This window comes from Numenius arquata, chromosome 9 (assembly GCF_964106895.1).
Source record: "Numenius arquata chromosome 9, bNumArq3.hap1.1, whole genome shotgun sequence".
Taxonomy (NCBI): Eukaryota; Metazoa; Chordata; class Aves; order Charadriiformes; family Scolopacidae; genus Numenius; species Numenius arquata.
Window position 1 is genome coordinate 9,231,491 of NC_133584.1, and position 20,003 is coordinate 9,251,493.

General features: G+C 47.6%; 1 protein-coding gene across 3 annotated transcripts in view; it reads right to left on the reverse strand.

Moving 5' to 3' along the window:
* Positions 1 to 19,830, reverse strand: part of KCNAB1 (potassium voltage-gated channel subfamily A regulatory beta subunit 1) — a 71,113-nt gene extending 51,283 nt beyond the window's left edge. For 2 of the 3 annotated variants that reach the window (XM_074153012.1, XM_074153009.1), the window contains exon 1: positions 19,559 to 19,830. In XM_074153012.1, coding sequence (XP_074009113.1) covers positions 19,559 to 19,830 — 272 coding nt within the window. Of the gene's footprint in view, positions 1 to 16,084; positions 16,327 to 19,558 lie in introns of those variants that run through there. The other variant, XM_074153010.1, reaches the window with a different exon arrangement.
* Between the last annotated feature and the right edge of the window lie 173 nt (positions 19,831 to 20,003).

Consider the following 20,003-nt stretch of genomic DNA (forward strand, 5'->3'; position numbering starts at 1 on the left):
ATTTCTTTAAGGCTGATCTGGGGGGGTAGAAGTCAGAAAGCTAAGTAATAAGTAGCTGAACTAACTGCTGCGAGGCTGTGTCTCAGACACAAGGATTTAGCTTTGAGAGAGTTTCCAGAAATCTAATCAGCGAGTTAGTATTACAGATCACAAATAAATGCTGTTAAATACGCAGAAAAGACTGTATCATCTTGGGGCACAAGCCGTGGGGTTGCTGACACCAAGGTGCCCCACGGTGGGACCTCATCCAGCACATCCTCCGTGTCTCCATGGGACTGAGAGATGCAGCTGGCGCATTGGTGGTGGCACCCGCGGGGCTCTGCCTTGACAGCGCAACCAGCCCAACACAGACTAAGCACCCACTCGGCTTTTGGAGCCTAGCTCTGCATTTCAGAGTCCAACGCAAGGTTGACAAGACTGGGATAATTTCTCTTTCTGATGGACATACAGCATCCTCTTGTTGGGCACGGATATTTCAAGAAATAAGATGTATTTTTACATCTTGCTCTATACACGTCTAAGGAGCTCCCGTCACAGCCAGCAGCTGGCTGTGCTGGTGCTGCCGAGCAGACTGACTTTGTCCTGGGGATGTGCCTGGGTACCATCACCCAGGTCCTGGTCACCGTCCCAAATGCCACTGCTGCCCACGCCCTTGGGTGTCCAGCCCAGGGAGGGACAGAAAGGGACAGTCACGTTCTGCACTGGCACATCCTGCAGAGCATATTAACTCAAGCCGCTTAGCTTCAGAGGGGTTACAGTCTCTGCCAAAGAAATATGTATTTAAATACGGGATTTATTTCATTTCTCTGAACAAGATAATCACTTCTAGACTAAAATGTTAGAATAACATCATTTTATATCATGAAAATCCCGAGCTTATAAAACAAGAGGTACGTGACAGCCTCGGCAGAGGAGGGTGCTGGGGTGCGGTGGCAGCTCGGGCTCAGCCACGGGCCTCTGGCCAGGCTCTCTGTGCTGCTTCAGTGCCACCAAACCGCCACAGACGCAGCTATTTGCCAAGACCTACGTATGCATTTCCCCCCTGAGGAAGATGACAATCGCTCATTAAACAATTTGCTCAAAATGCTTCATCAAGCAAATCTGGTTTAACACAGATGCTCACGACCATGCTGGCTTTGCCTTTCCTGTGATCCCTGTTAGCCCCCGCCCCAGGATCCATCCTGGGGTTCAAAATAAAGACAAGAGCCAAACACAGACAAGCAGGATGCTCTAGGCAAGCACAGAAGCCAGAAGGTGTTTTGCTCCTACACAAATACAGGTCTCAATGCCCTGGACAGTCTGTTTCTTTGCCCAGGACCTTGCAGGGGCAGGATGATGAGCATCGCTGCGGCGAGCAGAATGGAAACTTCCAAAAAGGAAAAAAAACCTATTTGATTCAGAGCCGGTCTGGTCCCTGCAGAGGCACAACAGGGAGCTGGGGCCGTGCAGCCCAGAGGGTGATGGAAAAGCCCTTCCCCAGTGCTCCCCACAGGCAGGGCTGGCAGCACTGAGGGCAGAGGGGCTCTCCGCTCCCGGGACCAGGCAGCAGCACGGCTCTGGCTGTAAGGAGAGGGGAAAAGATGCTTCTGCAGTCCAAAACATAAAAATAAACCAAGGTCCTTCAGTCTGGGTTGGATGAAACATTTCAAGCTGCTGCAGACACAGCCCTCTGGCACGGCTCAAGCTGAACGTACCGATTGCTTCTTTCTTTTTTTCTTTCTTTTCTTTTCTTTTTTTTTTTTTTTTTTTTTTTAAATTTCACCTTCTGGTAAAACAACTTTGAAACTTTATGCCTAGTCTGTCTTGAGACTTTGCTTCCTGATGGCTGCAGTCATAGGCTGTTTACACTAATTACTCTGCTGTGCCATTCTACCAAAGCAGAGCATTTCACTGGACAAATGTCAATTAACATCTTATTCATTTCATTAATTTTAAGCTGATTGCCAGCTATACCTGTATTTTCGGTAATACCAATATGCTGCGTATATATTCTGTCAGGCTCTGTCAATCTTTTAAGATGGCAGCTCTTAATTTCATGCCCTTCTTGTGCTCAAACCTCAGGCGTGGGTTGCACTTGCAATAGCCACAAATGTTAATTGAACAATACGCACTGCACAGGTAACGAGGCCAAGCCAACTAGTGAGCATGGGGTAAAAGGTAGAGCAGATGACCTCTGCCTCCATCCCTGAGCCGTTCATGTTTTACCAAGTAAAACCTCTTTATCAAAGAAAATGGGTTTTTTTTTCATCACCGGCTGCAAAGTTCATGTTTCTACCTAAAAAAGTGGAAACTTTCACTGATCTATATTCAATCTCATCTTCTATGGAAATAATCTGAATATTTCTCAATCTTAACCTTAATTTCCTAAAAAATTGTCTTAGAAATTTTGAGTGCTGATAAAACAAAGCTGAAGAGCTGATAAAACAAATCTGTCCCAGTTTTCTGCCTGGGATGAGGCACTGGGGCTCTGTTCCCGAGCGGGTGAGCACCCAGGAAAGCTGCCCCGCTCTCTGCACCCCCCTCACCGATGCAGGGACCTTGGCAGGTACCCAGCTCCCCTTTAATCCCACTTTTGCTTCGAAAGGGAGCGGGATTGGCACAGCTGCGAGGACACATGGGGACCATGAGCTGGGCAGCGACTCTGGGATGTTCTCAATGAATCACAACATAATTAGGGCACTTTTTAACCTTATTTCAGTCGGAGGTTTATGCACCGTGGAAAATGCTCCGTGGTGTTTGGCTGCAGGTTGAGGTACAGAGGAGAGCTGGACACCAACCACATACAGCCAGTTACATAAACCCACGTCCCTGCACACTTAACCAGCAATCCAGGTCACCAGTAATGATGCCATCTCAGCTGGTTTAAGCTCTTAAACTGAAATTATTCAAACTCGACAGAAGCCATCAACTTAATACAGCAGCGAACGTAGCACCCGTCAGCGCCAATGTCAGCTGAGCCCCTCGGCAAAGTTTCTTTGCTAGAAGCCTCCCTTTTTAGCAACGTGTCATGGTTTAACCCCAGCCAGCAAGCAGGACCATGCAGTCCTTGTGTCTGCATATACACCGTATGCTCATGGAGGGACTTTGCCAAGTACCATGGGTGGGCCAGTGTCCCTGCCAGATGCTGAGGACCTCGCGTGAGCTGGGGACAGCAGCTGCCCCTGAGCAAGGTGCCTGAGATGTGAATCTGGATGAGTTCTGGTGTGCTGAGCACCCCCACACCTGCCTGCCAGGGGCTGTGTGCCTGTACCCCGCAGCTGAAGTTTGTGCTGGCCCTAGGGCAGCGTTCCCACAGCAGGTAAAGGGCATTTACTCCGCGGCACAAAGCAGCCATGTGCTGTCCCCTCTTGGGGCTGCTGGTTGCCTGAGCCCCATCTCCTCTGGGGCGTCCCTTGGGCCAGCCCCATGGATGCTCCCTGAGGGCTGTGGGCAGGGACACAGAGCTCTTGGAGGGGGATGTAGCTCAAACTGCTTTTGTTCCCGATACCACCCCGATGCTATGCATAAGCAGAAGTTTGCAGTTATCTCTGCTTGCTATGGCAGTGCAAATGACCGGTGTTGCATCACCACTGCATAATTACACGCAACATTAAATGCAAAGTCTGAACCGTTTTCCCTGATGCCGCAGAAGCAGCTTCTCGCCTCCAGCAGCTTCCCGGGTCGGGCTGACAGCAGCTCTCCTTATGGGACCTCAGCCAGGTGACTTTAGAGGAGACCCCACCAGCATCCTGCACGCCAGCAAAACCAGTACTAAACTGGCTTTTGGGTGCAAAATGCAGCACAGTATCAGCCACTGCATCAGCCTGTAGAAACCTCTACCCTGGCAGCTTCCCCTCTTTACTCCCTACCAGAAAGGACCTGCCCTCTGCCCCCAGGGCCAGAACATCACCAGGGACCAGTGAGATGCAGCAGGACAGAAAAAGTCACCACTTCCAGCCTAGAGGCGCATTAAAAATATTATTTCAGTGTTTATGATAGAGTTTTAATCACATTGGACATTTTGACAGGTGCTCAGTGGGACTTTGCATGAGATGTAACTGGATCAGCCAAACTTCAGAAAGCCGCATGGAAGCACCAAAAATTCATCTGGCAGTGCCATGTTGGCAGGATTCTGCTCCAGAACCAGGGGCTCGGGAATGCAGAGTTCTGCCCACAGAGCTTTTCCACCCAAAAATTTATCTAACAGACCAGACCTTGCTACTGCAACCAGAGTCTGCCCACAGCTGCCTTTCCAAAACCCAGAGCAGGTGTTCTAGGTGGTAGATTCCAAGACTGGCTTTCATGAGAATTACGTTAACACACTGTCACAAATCCCTGATTTTCAGACTGCCACAGGATAACTCTTCCACGGCACAGCGGGACGCACTCAGGGAAATTTTGTGTTATGTCCCAATAAAAGTTTCATTGGGCCATAAAAGCTCTGATTATAAATACAGCCCATGCACATCTCAGTCATTTCACTCCATCTCAATAGCTGTTTGAAAACAGGTTTCCTGCTGGGCTAATTACTTATGATTGCAGCAGTTCCGTTACATCTCCGTAAATTGGGCTGATATGGACACTGGCGAGATAACGAGCGCTGCCACACAGGAAAGCGGGCAGAAAAGCCCAGGAGTGAGCTGGCGTTAGGATGCATCTCCCTAAAGGGCTTTTATGGTATTAATTTCAATTAACAGCCGAGGCCCTGCTGCAGTTGGATGCTCACCCGCTCAGCTGAGGAGTGGTCCTATCTGAAGCATCAGCGACGAACCCCGCAGCGATTTGTAGCTCTTTCAGGGCGTATCTAAACCCACAAGGAACATTTATTTTTGACAACAAAACTGGAAGCTTGGCAACGAAATGAGCTGCATAACAAAAGCACTGTGCTTATCTAGCAAACAGTCGTCTATTTTCACTGGTTTCACATGAAAAACTTAATTTGCATTTGTAATTGCACTTGAGGAAGACTGATCAAAATTCCCATTAAATGTTTTTTAGTTAAAATGCGTCATTCTGGCAGGTTTTCAGCCCAGCCTGGGCTGCCTCTGATAGCACACGAGATCTGAGCACACCAGCTCCAGCCCCATGCCCGCCGACTGGGCTCCGAGGGCTCCATCCTTCCAGAAGGGACCAAAACTGGGAGCGTACCAGCGTGGGCAAATGGAGCCAGGCTGCTGGCCCTGCTAACTCGTGCAATGTGTCAAGGCCGGGGTATAAATAAGGCAGCATCGTCCCAGTCCCGGGGAGACACGCCGTGCAAAACTGTAAATGCCACCATGCTCTTACACAAGGATAATCCCCACGTTCGCGTTCCAGATTCTACAGGATGTGATGAAATGATAACCGAATCAAAACTGGCATGAAAAATACACTAGCTTTCCTTAATTCTAATTAGAATTGAGCCAAATGCTGGCAGGGTAATAAATGTGTGAGACGGCTTCCCTGCGGGCAGGTGCTGCCGAGGGTTTCTGCTCTGCCAGAGCAGGAGCTGAGCCTACAGAGCAGAGACACTCAGCTACAGCCTCGCCACGGCTGCCCAGGACTCCCTGGAGAAGCAGGGCTTTAAAAATAAGAAGCATCGGAGGCGAAAACTCACCTGTTCCAACTTCCTAAACCCACCAGGTTTCAGAGCCCTCCTCTTTTTTTTTTTTCCTGCATGCATTTCTGTATGATACATGCAATCTGTACATGATATAGACATCCACTCACAAACTCCCACTTAATTTTCAAGCCCCCCGGGTGTCCAAGACACCCACTTGCCAGCCCTGTGGATGCTCATCGGCTGCAGCAGGAGCACCCACTGAGAGCCGACAGCACCTCTGGTACAGCCGCAGGGTACCGAGGAAGCTGCCTGCTACCGAAGAGCTTTGCAATAGTTATCCAGCTCTACACAATATTAAATAAACTGTCACTTAATATAACGTGAAAGAATCAATACTGAAGCTGAGATCCAGAGCTTTCTGTGTCTTACAAAGGGGATGTAACCTACTGGGCACCCAATTCAATTAATCAGTCACTTATCCCTGCAGATGGAAAGCATCCACCAGCTTATTGCCTTTCACCCTATTAGCTGCACTACTCCCCACTCCAAACCAGGTAATTTCATTTTTCCATGTTATCAATTTCATTTCTCAGATGACTGAAAGCCAGTGGCTTACAAGACGGGCTCCAGAAATCACCATTATATTAATGTATTGTAATACATTGAACATGATGAAAACACTTAGAGCTCTACTGCACAGTACAAGAGGTTTTCTTGCTTTTTTTTCCCCCTCTTGAGGTGAGAATGAAGGTCCTGACATGGGTATCCCACTTACTGAGCAACGTACCCCAGGCCCAGAGGAGAGGAGCATCCCCAACAGCAGCAGCGTGGTCCCAGGGACCCTGGCAATATCCTCAGACACGCAGGGTGGCTGTGCCAGGCTCAGGGACACCAGACAGCAAGCAGTGACAGGTCGCTCACCACTTTTCTCACTTCTGTTGTATTTCAGGGGTTTTCGAAGGAAGTGGATCGGGCCCCGCACATCCTCTCTCTCCCAGGGCAGTGAGGTGGGGCAGAGCCTGGTCCAGGGACACCGAAGGAAGCGATGTCAGCCCCACTGCTCACCTCGAGCACAGCCCGTAGCTGCCGGCCACAAACCTGCCTCCCCGCAGCAGCTGTTAAACAACAGCAGCTGGATTTTCTACTATAAAAATATAGAATAGTTAAAGGAAGGTGAAGAGTTCGAGAAATGCACTGAGGTCGGCAGCTTGTGGCAAACAAGTGGTTTTCCATTTTGCCATACTCATATTCTAGATCACACATACAGAAAATCCAGATCTTTCCCAGGCTAATCTGACTGATAAATTTATTCAGCCCAGGCTATGTTCTTCCAGCTTGTCTGTGCTTATTGAATAGTAGATTTTAGGCAATTATGTATACCATTCTGTTACCCATACACGTCAAATATCACCCAAGCATTACTTGTAACAGCTTAAAACTCTAAATTAGCAACATATTTCTTCATATAAGTTAAGATCTCGGTCTTGGATGCTGAATAATACACAACTCCATTCTGCCCTTTTCCGGGACACACTATAGCAGATGGATGACTAATTATCATGCAATAACTTCTGAATCTTTGAGATGAGCTGGCAGAGGGTCAGAATAAAGACGAGCTATGGGAGACTGCGTTTTTTTGCAAAACTTTCTTCCAATGAATACCCTTCCAGAAAACATCCCACTCGCCCGGGAACCCTCAGCTTTCACTTGAGCTACATCTTTCTCCAGACAATGTGGGGACCTGCGCTCTTTTGCAAGTAAACTAAATGAAAACAGTCTCCATCAGTGATTATCCTATATAAACCAATACTGAACAATAAGCACTATTGAAATATCACCTTCCCAAATAGCATTTTTTTTTTAAAAGGATTTTCATTCTTCTTCAAAGGTTCTCTCTTTCAGCTACAACATTTCTAATCATTAAAGTAGGTGGCACAGACTGAGAATCCCATCAGGTACATCCGGCAAAACTGGCACAAGACCTCTCACCCTGCATCAGGGAGAAGTCTCTCCACATTGACCAGCACTCCCAAAATAATGAGAGGCATCTGTTGGAATTAGTCATTGAGGAGAATTATCACATCACCCAGAACAATGTCATTTGCTGAAAAGCAGCAGATTACTAAGAAGTGATCTTCAGTCCAATTAATTTTATCATTGCCTTTTCACACTGCCGGGTTCCTCTTTGGGGAACGTGATACAGCAAGAAGTGTTGCGTCAGCACTTCCTCCGCGACTTAGTTACTAGCCTACATTGCTAGGTAAAAAAAAAAAATCATCGTTTCAGGTCTTCTAGAATCTGCTTTTTACCTGAACAGGGTGACTTGTCCCATGGGGAGGTCTTGTCAGAGCAGGCTTTGGGACCATGTTGTGTTGCCCAGGGGTGAGGGCAGAGCTGGGAAAAAAAACAGGGGCTGCAGGAACTCTTTATTTCCCTCCACTCTCTTTGGACTAAGGGGAAAAATATTGCTATTTTCACCTTCAGAACCCTCTGCAAAGACTTTTTAACTTTTATTTTTGCACCCGAGGCAGGAGCACAATGTACCTCAGAGCAGCATAATGTCATTTTAGTAAATTAAATACAAGGCACTGTCAGGTCTTCAGGTGATCTCCAAGCAATGCCAAGTACTTCCAAGCCAAGGATCCATTGCACTTCCCAGGGCCAGTGCTGGCCAGGCAAGTAGTCCCTGATCTCCAAGCACATCCCAAACGGTATCGAACAACCACTTTCATACTGGAATGGCGCCCATTTAATTAACAAAACGATTCGCAAGAGGATCGTTACTTATTGCCAAATGCATAAACACTCATTAGGTCCTCCGGGGAAAAGAACGATTACACTTTGCAATCTATGGGGTGTCTTTTTCGGCAGTGAAAAATGTGCATTTCTTCACCCCAGCTGGGATGGACAACCAAAGGCTGTTGGGGAAATCTGCTTACCCCACCTGCAGCTGGACAGCCAGGATAAGCAGTTCCCCCCAACAGCCACACCGTGCTGTATTTGGGCACACCAAGGACCCTCGTGCACTTCACAGACACCCCACAGGAAAAAATAGCAACCATGCTCCTGGAATTACAGAAACGCTGTGTTGTCTTCTGGAGTCTTTCTGGCACAGGATGAAGCCAAGTAACTATGAAAATGCAAACTGAAAACAAGAAGAAGAAGAAAAAAAAAGCTTATCAGGCAGTAGCAGGTCTGAAGGAGGCAGTTCAGCCATGGGAAAAGCTGTCTTTCAAGTCAGCCTCCCCGGGCAGCGGCACATGGCAGAGCCGGGGGGAGCCCAGCTGCCCACAGTCCCACCCAGGGGGCCTCTGCCTGGCGGGGAGATGCAGAAATAGAAAGGTGGTCACCTCAGGATGGGGAAAACCACAGAATAATAAAAATACATTTCAGTTGATCATTTTGGCTTGCTTAAACTGTAAAAAAAAAAAACCAACCCAACTTCTGATTCAAAGGCAGGTGCAGAGTCACCCGGCTGAGCTCCATCGCCCGCTGAGTGTGCAGGGCTGATGCTGGTACCCCCAGAGCACACCTAACCCATTCGTACTTGCACCAACACGACAAACTGCCCAGAGGAGAGGAGAGTTGATGACTGAAGGACCATCCTGAAATACTATAATTACACTTAGTATTTCATAGCAGACAGCACTAGAAATTATATCTACAAGTCCCCAAGAGCAGAATGCCCAGGAGTTCCCCCACCCCAGCGCTGCTGTAGGGCACATGCTCCAGCTCTGCCCCATGGGACATTTGTCACTCCCGTGTTATTTACTGGAGTTGGACCCAGGAAGCAGCCGCAGGCTGGGGCTGTGTCGTGGGGCAGCCCCACAGCGGCACCCCGGGAACCAGCACCCTCTCCTCCAGGGCTGGCATCAACCGTAACCTAAGTCTCCATCTGCTTCCCTGAGCTGGCAACTGTGTCCTGATGCTGGACAGGATGAGGAAGAGGAGAAAATTGCAATCCATTGATGAGGGGTCCCTGTGCCCGACAGCTCTGTATTAAAATTAAACTTGATTGGAATCACATTACAGCTTTGCCCCTTCTTGGACACTTACTCTTTGATTCCACTAAATTCTTCCCAATATCCCCAGATCTCAGAAGGGAATTTTTTATCCTAAATGTTTTGCCTTTGGAATCTCCTGGACTGGACAAACTATCACATTTCCAGAAAAGTTTCCTCTTTACATTACCCCAAGTTTGTATGCCCTGAAAATTCTGAATGCAATGAAACAAACCAGAAACAGCTGCTAGAGGAGGTTTAGCTGGGATTTTTCTAAACACCCCCCTTCAATCTACCATTCAGCAGTTTGTGTCAGCGCAACGTATGGCGAGGTCCCAACCTCAGCAGATCCCAAAGTCAGCCCAAAGAACGCCATATAAAACCTGTTTTAACCAAGACAACACAGACCGAGTTTCATCCCAGGGCACGCACACAGACTGAAGACTTCGAGCCTGTATATAAATACACCCATAAATATCGCAAACTTTCCAGTCAGCCCCCTGGAGAGATGCTGGATCCGCTCTGCAGCACCGACACCGCTGCAGGGGGCGGCGAGCGGGCTCAGCAGGCAGCACCCTGCCCACGGAGCTGGGGATTTATTCAGCATCTGGCAGCGCCGTCTTTCAAGCTGGAGTTTGACAGGAGCAGAAGGTGTGTGAAAAGCAGTAGCAAGCGTGCAAATTCCTGTTGGGCACCGTCAGGAGCTGCCGCTCTGCACGCACCTAAGGGTCAGCTGGGATTTATTGCTGGGGTGGTGAACTGGGAGGACAAAACTTGCTCTGTCTTCCATCTACGGCATGGGGACCTTCCTACGGGAAGGTGTGAGTAACCTTGGAAATACCGACGGGGTGATGCTGAGCTTTTACGCGGCTTTGTCACTGTTGGAAGCGTGTGTACGCATGTGTGTGTGCGTACACGTGTGTGCAGGCACACGTGTGTTCCTGGCTGGCAACGGCAGAAAGCAGCAGGATGAGGCGCCAGCACCGTTCGAGCAGCTAAAGAGCTCCTCCTGCTGAAACCCCACCGGGGAGATGGGGCTCACGCTACACGCAGGCGATAGGTACCATTCTTCTTCAAGGAGTAAAATGGGATTTTCTTACTTCAAGGAGGAAATTCCACGCTACAGACGCTGTATGCACATGAGGATACCTTGTCCACATCCTCACACGCATCCCCTGTTTGCATCCCATCCTTCCCCATTTGTGCATGGGGGAACCCTACAAAGAACCACAGCAAGAACCCTACAAAAGTTACGCAAACAACAAGAAGCAAGTGGAAACTGAAATAATTTGGAAAAAGGATGGACATGGGAATATCTGCCATCACACTGTACTAGATAGCAGGCACTATAGTTTGAACAGACTACAAAAGGGAAAAAAAAAAAAAACTTACAGAAAAATTACACTGACTGTTAGAAGAGGGACACAGCTGGATGCGGCTCTATAGATCAATCTGCACAGGAAAACATTAATGCTGTAAGCTATATCCCAATAAACATAATGCAACTGTGTTCTGAATTGAGCAGATTAGGACGGGATTACAGTGCACGATTATAGGACCACATCAAATGGTCTCATATATTTCACCATCTAAAGATTAGATATTTTAAAGCTTTGATGCATGAAATGAACCTGACCAAGGGAGCCTGGAAGAGCAGCTATGGCAAAGCGGTCATTCCCAAATTTACCTCTCTGTAGTAACACTGTGGGGGTATAAACACAACCCCCAAAGAAGGGACAAGGGTTGAAGAGTGCAACCTGCCTGCTCAGCCCCTGCACGTTGACCCATCTCCTCTTGCACGGCACAAGCAGAGCCGTACCGGCGCAGAGCAAAGCATCCCCGCGGACCAGCCAGACAGCCCAGACAATGCCCAGGAGCAGGTGCTGGGAAAGGATTATAAAGGAACTGAACAAAAATACAGTAATGCCGTTCCCAATATATCATCTCGGCTTTCTGCCATCTGCCATTTAAAAATTTGCTGCGCTAGAGGTTAACCGCCCCTTTTGTATTTAATAGCCTTGCCTTATACCCCATAACATTTTGAACACGCTCATACTTCCAGCATCCAAAACATCCCATGACAATGAGATCCCCAATTTCATTAGAAGATGCAGGGAAAGCATTTCCTATGTTTTAAGCCTGTTGTCCAGACATTTCATTTGCATTCCCCCTGGTTCTTGCGTTATAGGAGACAGTGAGTTACTTGCTACAGGCTGTTCCTGATTTTAAACACATCTGCTGTAATCCCTGTCAATCATCTTTTTCCTAAGCTAAAAGCCTGTTTAATCGCCTGGTGCAGGGACAATCCCATCACTCAGAGCCCTCTGTTTTCTGTAGCCCAGCTTACTGTATCAGTTTGGAATGGGATGGCCAGCACTGACCACAGGATTCGAATTGTCAGCTCCCAGAAATTTATTTTAAAAATTGGTATTTTGCTGTTACGCATGTTACATTTTCTAAAGCGGTGTTTGCCTTTGTGTCTACCAAGAGCTGACATAACTCAAGGATGGGGGGGGATGTTTCAGCAGTAGTTCTTCTGCAGGAATATTTGATCTTTTTGCCCCTGCTGGTCAGTGCCTTCAGTGGTCACCACAAAATCCTGGTGCCCACCAAAAGCCTTTTGCTATTTCAGGATTTGATCCTGTTACCTCAGTAAGGTTACCAAACTGGAGAGCCTTTCTAGTAAGTTTAACATCTTTGATCTCTAGTAATACTTAGTAAGTAATGATGTAGTTGAAGAACGACATTCATCCTGGCGCTGCAGACTGCGTATTTCACTCCCTTATTGCTTTTCCTGACACAAACTTGTACCACTGTAAGACACACACCAAATTAGATATGCAAATCACAGCCTTTTTGCCAGCAGTTTGTCCCTAGAGCTCTCTGACATTTTCCCCTGCTGTATTTAGCCACAGTAAGTATTCTCATTTTTCAGAATTAAGAGATATTGGTTATCTGGTCACGGCGTTATTTTTATTACCAGCACGAGCCACCTCCTTCTCCTCACACATCAAATGAGACTGCAAGCAATTTGGGGAAAAAGAAAAAGCTGAGTGTGAGTGGGTTTACCATCAGTTTGATGATTTGCAGGTGCCCTCTCCTCCCCGGTCACCATGCCCGGCTCGTTGCTGCACCAGCCGAGTGCTCGCTCGCAAGAAGGAAAGGGAAAGGGAAAGGGAAAGGGAAAGGGAAAGGGAAAGGGAAAGGGAAAGGGAAAGGGAAAGGGAAAGGGAAAGGGAAAGGGAAAGGGAAAGGGAAAGGGAAAGGGAAAGGGAAAGGGAAAGGGAAAGGGAAAGGAAGGGAAAAGCAGTCCATCCTGCAAGGGGCGACCTGCTGGCCAGTCTTCACACAAGAGCTTCAGCGTGACAATCCTAGATTTCAAGTTTTAATTAGCTCAACCAACAAAAGCAACATAAACTGGGTAAAGCATCGGAGCGCTTTCTCAGAACGCAGGAATTCCTGCAGGACAGCCTGGGGGGTTCGCTCCAAATGAAGTAAGTTTGCTGGGGGCCTGTGTGCTGCGGGAAGAATCCATCCTCCCTGAACAAAACCCCAACTAAATATAAAAAAAATAAAATACAAATAGGAAACTATAGCCCCAGCTCCAAAGGCTGCTGCACGGGTTAACCCAGCAGCGCCTCGGGAGTCCATGACCTCCATAAATACTTTCCACATATAACATTTGCCAATAGCGTGTTTTGCAAAAGTTGCCTGGGTGCTTTTGCAGACATATACATCTAACATTTCACCTCCAGGCTCTCAAACTGCAGCTGCCCAAGCACAGAGATGCTATTTTAACCATGCATGAGCAGAATATTGAGACATTTTACAGTCACAGCTTCCCAGGCGTGAGGACAGACCCAGCCCGCACAGTTCAGTTTTTAAGAGCTCAAACCCCAGCAAAGTGCATATGGAAGGAAGCTGTGCAACAAACACCCTGTTGGATAATAAGACGCCAAATTGGCTTTACAAATGGCGTTTCGTCTGAGAGAAATACTATTGTCATCAGAAACAAACTAAGCTCATGCACTGCTGCACTTTTGGTTATTCAGTAATAGGCTGAACTAAGCTGTATTTGCTAAAGCAATGAAAGGAAAGAGAACTAATCATCCTAAAACAGCTTATGAGTATTTAGTAAGTGTTTCTTGTTAACAATTCATTACTTCCCACACGTAATTAAATAGCTCTTAATAAAATAGGAGTTTTTTATTGGGCTGACTTTAGACTAGACCTATGGATATCTGAAGAAATATCTGGAAGGCAAAACAAGCCATGCTGGAAAATAAAACATTTAAGTTCACAGTAAGACTAGAAGTCTCTGTACTTCTAAAGCTAGAAGAGCAAAAATCTACAGAAAGCAGCAAGCGATGACTCCTGAAAATCCCTCCTGCCCTGCAGCAGAGTCCCCTGCACAGCCCCCTCTCCTGCAGAAGTCTTCCTTCCCCTGGATTTGATATAGGCGAAACGCGGTATGTTATAGCTGTTTCTGAATACTATGAAAAATGCACGTACTTAAAATGAAGCATATGCTTGAATCCATCAGCTTCAACAGAAACTAAGTGCATGCTTTATTTAACAATGACCAAAGGCTCTGATGAATGGAGACCACTCTGTTTCGTAAGCCAAGAAAGAGAGAGGTGTATGAAGCTATTTGCACAGAGCCCGTGCTAGAGCTGCTTGTGCAGCTCTTGGCACTGAGTAAAGCCTCGAGGCCAACATCAACTATCCCTCAAGCACAAGACAGTTCCAGAATAGCTCATTAATTACATTTTTCTGTGACTTAAAAACTGAGTCTCCAGCAGGTTTGGGGACTGGGTGTCCATCCCTACAGAAGTTTTCTCCCCAGCCTCTTGGCAGGTTGTCTCCTCCAGGCTGGGCACGCTTTCTGTGCAGCAGCAAGTAGAGATGAACATCGCTGTCGATTTGACCAATGCATTTTTGACTCAGTAGCAGCCAGGGTCAGTACCAGGGAGGAGCCTGTACATCGGGGCATCCTGCAGGATAGTCTCCTGTGCAGGAAACCTAAGACACCAGACCATCACTGCTTTAAGGAAACTATGGACATTACTTGTGCTCCTCAGCGAGGGCACAGTGAGTATTAAACTATGTCCGGAGTGGACCAACACCACAGAAAGTGCAGAAGTAGTAGAGAAATAAAATAAACAGGATTTTTTGTGTGTGTACTAACACCAACCATTTCAAACACAACTGCCACATGGGATTAGGATCATCAGAAGGGGAGCAAAAGAATTTTTCATTAGAAGGGAGGCAAGCTTCCAGATCTGAAAAACCCAATTAATCAGAGTATCTTGCTCAGGGACAGCATCGCTCCTGCTAACCCAGAGTGACGCCAGGGATTACTTCTGTCATTGCTCCTCTCAAAGCATGACATCCCTGGGATGCCTTTCCATTGCCTTTGGACATTTTTTCCCTTTTCATCACTCGAACACTGTGGGCTCAGTCCTCTACTTATTTATATCAGCTTTCAAGGCTGAGTAACCCCAACTTGCTCCAAGGATTCCCAGTTGGCGCAGGCAGAGCAGAGGTACGAAGCCCTTCACCGTTTCTTCCGATGCTGGCTCCAAAGCACTTTTTTCACACACTTGGTCTTTGCCAGACAGTGTCTCCAAACAACAACAAATTTCCCCAGCCAGCGGCTAAAGCTGTGGTGCAACTGTGCTGTTTCCATAAAAATAGTAAACTTATTTCAATTTTAAGTTCATACCAGCCACGGGCAAAAGTCAATCTCTAGGGAAAGTAAACATTTTAAAGAATTTTTTTTTTCTTTAACTAGAAGCACAGAGAATGCATCTGCTCTCCATAGGGGATGTCATCCTTTCAAATGAATCTCTTTTGAAGCAAAACAAAACGACTACTGATAGATTAAGCACACCGATGTCTTCTTCACCCGTCATCCCCCAGCCTACAGCCTCTTTCCCCAGAGTGTCCCAGCTCCCTGCATGGATGAGGCCCTCTCCCTTGGACACTCTTTCTAACACACAAGCCACGTATTTCACAGCCTGAACCCAGACAGACTCTGGTTCTTGGGCTTTCAGTCCAATTGCTCCGGTTTTAGGGCAGAGCAGGGACAGACATTATATCGAAGCACCAGCCACAGTCAGAACACCTCTATTCTCCACGTTTTCTGTTTCGCTGTTCAGCCATTATCCTTTTAACGCACGTAAATACATGAGTCTTCATTAAAACATCGGAAAGTGTAAATATTTCTACCTGAATTTGAAAGAGGCAGTTCAGTGAACAGACACAAACAACTAATGCTAAAAGAGGAAAAAACAAATTCACAGTTTTAAGAGAATAGGTCACGTGCATTTAGCTTTGCTCAGTTGTGCTAATTCTTAGGGTGCTCAGAAAACTTAGAGAAGAAAAGCTAGTAAAACAGACAACGCCTTCAGATTTTGTGAGCCTGCGTGAAGGTGTGCATGGACAGGTACAGTCTGACCATGGTGTCAGATGGTTGCTCGGTCAGGTTTCCTGTAGTTCTAGCTGTTTGTCGATGAACAGACAGCCACCAAGTAGCCCAGCAAGGGACATGCAGAAGTACCTGTACTTCATTCCCGTCTCGGCTCGGACAGTCTCTTGCAGCGACAACCCATGCAGGTGCAGGAACTTCTCCAGCTGCTTCAGCTCGGCCGCTCGGCTGAGCTTCCCCGGCCAGCCTGCGGCCGGGGGGCTGGCTCTGGGAACCACACTTTGCTTTTTACCTTTCAAGAGCACTTCACTCGGCTTCTGCAGGCTTGGCTTGTGGGGTGGGATGTCCGCACAGGCAGGCTTGTACAGATGCATGGTCCACACGTGGAGCTGCAGAGACTCTCAATGCCCAGCAGATACTGAAGTGTAGGGTCCTCAAGAGCTTACAGTCTGCTGAGAGGAGAGCCCAGTGCCATCACACTCCCGCCGGTACAAGAAGGCATGAGCTGGGCTGTGTTGCCCAAGAAGAACACAGGGCTATGGAGCAGTATTTTTCTCCCAGCCATTCTTTATATTATTGCAACTGGCTCATTTTAATTGATGCCCAGGATGGATTCCGGCCAAGACCAGCAATCTTGTTCATCTGCTGAAACCTATAATGGTCAAGTACTGCAAGGAGTAAGGACCGCCAGTGGGAATAGAGCACCGACCCTGTTTCCCAGGTCTTATATTTAGATAATGAGAAATATTTGTTTGGGATTCAATCCAAGGCCAATAAATGTAAAATAAATATTCTCACAGGGTTTATTCCAGGCCTTGGCCTGGGCAGATGAATGCTGCAAGCACCTCTTATGCAAGTCATTAAAACATTTCATTTTCTCATAGTCCATTGTGAACTCTCACAGCTCAGGTTACATGGTCTGTAAACATCCCCAGTATCTGCTGCCTCCTGGGGCTTTGACAATTAATTAGAAAACAAAGGCTATGAAGCAGTCAAACACCAAGAAGCAAAAAAAAAATAACCTAAAAACAAACAGACAAGGAAAATACTTGAGAATGGAACAAGCTACAAGCATCACAGCTGGAGTAGGGAATGAGCACCAGCTTTCAGGAGACTGTGTGCTCCCACAGGAGCCTGTGGATGGATGGTGAGGAGCTGTGGGAGGGGAGCTGGCAAAGCCCCTGAGATGCCACCAGCTGCTACAAAACTTCCAGCTCCACAGAACTGGCTGCTTCTTGGCACGGGGCAGCAGGTAAAAGCACAGGTACATAAACAAAAAATAAATGCATCAAATCAACAAACAGTTATTTCACCACTGCTAAATAGCAAACAAAAAGTCTCTGATTCTCAGGGTCTTCATCCCTGAGGAGTGATGGGAGAAACTGCACAGGTTTCACAGCATCACCAAAGCCAGCACCCAACGGCATCCAGCACCCCCCGGTCATGATAACATCCAGGAGGACCAGAGTAACCTTTTTCGGCCAACACCAGCCCAGAGCAAACAGACCGTGACAATGTCTGATACACACTGTGGAGGCAGATTTCTGAGACTCTCCTATTTTAAAAACTCAACCCATCTTCTGACTGTCATTTCAATCCCAAATACATAGGAAAAATAAGTTAAATAATCAAGTGATGGATATATCATGAACTCAACTAATCCTTAAGTCTTTCAAAGCAGATAAACAAGGACTGATCCCAAACCCAGAACATATTTTAAAAGATTATAATTCAATGTCACAGAGGGGAGTTTGGCATGGACATTTGGCTTACCCTGTTATTCTTTTTCTGCAACTGTTTTGTCAGGGCCCTGAGGGCACTAACGGACCTTGATGTCCCAGGCTGGGGCAGTGGGACGGGTCTTGCCCTGCCACCCCAGGTTCCCCCAGCCCCGTGGTACCCTGACACACTGCTGCCTGAAGACAGAGGATCCTGTTCTCGTGGTGCTCGCCAAGCCGAACCATCACTGGTGGGGTACAGGCGATGCTTCCAAGCTCTACTCTTTGCAAAACAAGTGCACTCAATGGAAGAAAATGTGCTGTTTGACTGCAGCCATGCCTGCCTCGTAGGAACTGCATTTTTCCCTCCCAGCAGTGTAACACCGGTGGCTGCAGCTGTGATCTCTCCTGCAACTGCCTTGCAGCAGGGCATGGACACGTCTGCAGCAACATGCTTTATCTGAGCACAGTTCATCCAGCTGGGACTCCTGACTTCACCCTTTATTACTCTTTATTGCACCTCTCTGTATCTCCTAAAATAAATCACCCTTTTGATTTACCTCCTGTCAGACCTGGCTCTCTCCTCATCTATAGTGCAAGGTGAACCAACAGCAAAGAAATATTTCCATAAGCTCTTCTGAATATTTAGACATAGGAGTTTCACTGGTTTGAAGTTTTAGGGGCTTGTGTAGATCAGCGTCAATAGAAACTTAGTTTTCCCAGAAGTTACTCCCCAGTGCTTTGCCTTTATAGCTCCGTTCAGCACCACAGGTGCCTGACCATGGGCACCGTGAGCACCGTGCCCAAGAAACTGCTCAGTCTTCGTCTGCAGACCCGCTTGTATTCCCTTCATTGGGCTCGTTAGACATTTCTGCACTTCGCTGCTTGCTCCATCTCTCATAGTTTTATCTTGTTTTCCCTGCAGTCAACCTGTTTCTAATTTTTATTCTGATGACATTTTTATTAAGTTTCAGTCCCAGCGCATCTGTAAGATCTTGGTTTGTGCCAGGCACTTCAGGCATCCCCCTTCGGGATTAGGGAAGGTCTCACCCGAGTTCTCAGCTGAAAACCCCGCTGTTACTGCTGCATTTGTATATTGCTGGGCAAAACACTGAACCTCCCTTTGGCAGCAGCCCTGTCCCTTGAGGTGAGTAAAACCCACGTCCTCCCTCTGCCAGTCCCCAAACCTGCCCTGAGTGAGGACAGCCGCCCTGTCCCCGCGATGCTGCTGTTCGGGGACGGCTGGGCTGAGACTGCAACGCCAGGCAATTCCTGTCTAGGTTCCTATTTCATTAAGGGTTTTATTCAGCACAGGAGATTAGAGAGTCACACGTCTAATTTCCACTAATACCAAGATCCCCTTATATTTTTTTTAAAGGAACAAGATCAGATTCTGGAGGCTGCGACATTTAAGATCGAGGGAATTAGAAATTCAGCAGCTGCGGGTCCCCCCTCCCGAGTGGCTTGTTCGCTGGGTCCGGGGAGGGAAGGGGAAGATGGGGACCCAGGGCCAGCAGCACCCAGGAAAGGCTTTCCTGCTCTTTTCTCCCATCACCCACACAGACCCCACACAGCAGCAGCAACTTCCCAACTAAATTCAAGCGAAACTACAGCACTTGGACAAAACAGCTGGCGAGAAATGCGGCTGAATAGCAACAGGCAGTTTTTGTCAAAGAAGTTATAGAAACTAAGAAATGAATTTGCAGAAGTTTCAGCTCTGTAACGCACATCCGTGGCAGTGCAGGGAAGGAAAAAAACCTGAATAATCAGAAAACTCAATTCATAAAGCCAAAAAGCTTCCTATTATTGTTACTATTATTATCATCATCATCACTATTATTCTTGGAGTGCAAATTGCTACTGCCTCAACAGCCAGCGGGGTACATACCTGTGGGGCATCCCGGTGGTGTAGGCGATGGTGTACTCGTGGGAGAGCTCGCAGACCCGCAGGTACCAGTTCATCTCCAGCTCCCGCAGCAGAGCCAGCCGCCGGGCACGCTGCTGCAGCTGCCCGCCCCGGCCCCGGCCCTCCTTCACGCTTTCCGAGGAGCTCTTCAGGGCTCGCTCCCTGCTCCCCAGGGAAAGCACCGACTGCTTCCTCAGCTTCAGTGCTTCCTCGGCATTTTTATTCCCCATGGTCCCCGTGCGTGCTGCCAGCATTTTGCCTCCTGCCTCGGCACGAAGGCAGCACCCCCGGCACTAAGTCGCTGCCCTCAAATCACGTAAACTGATTTTCAGCACGCACTTTCCTCCCTCTATAACCTTATGCCGGCCACAAAGCTGTAATTAGATATGTGTCTGCAGAGCTTAACCAGAAAGAAGAGCTGCAACCT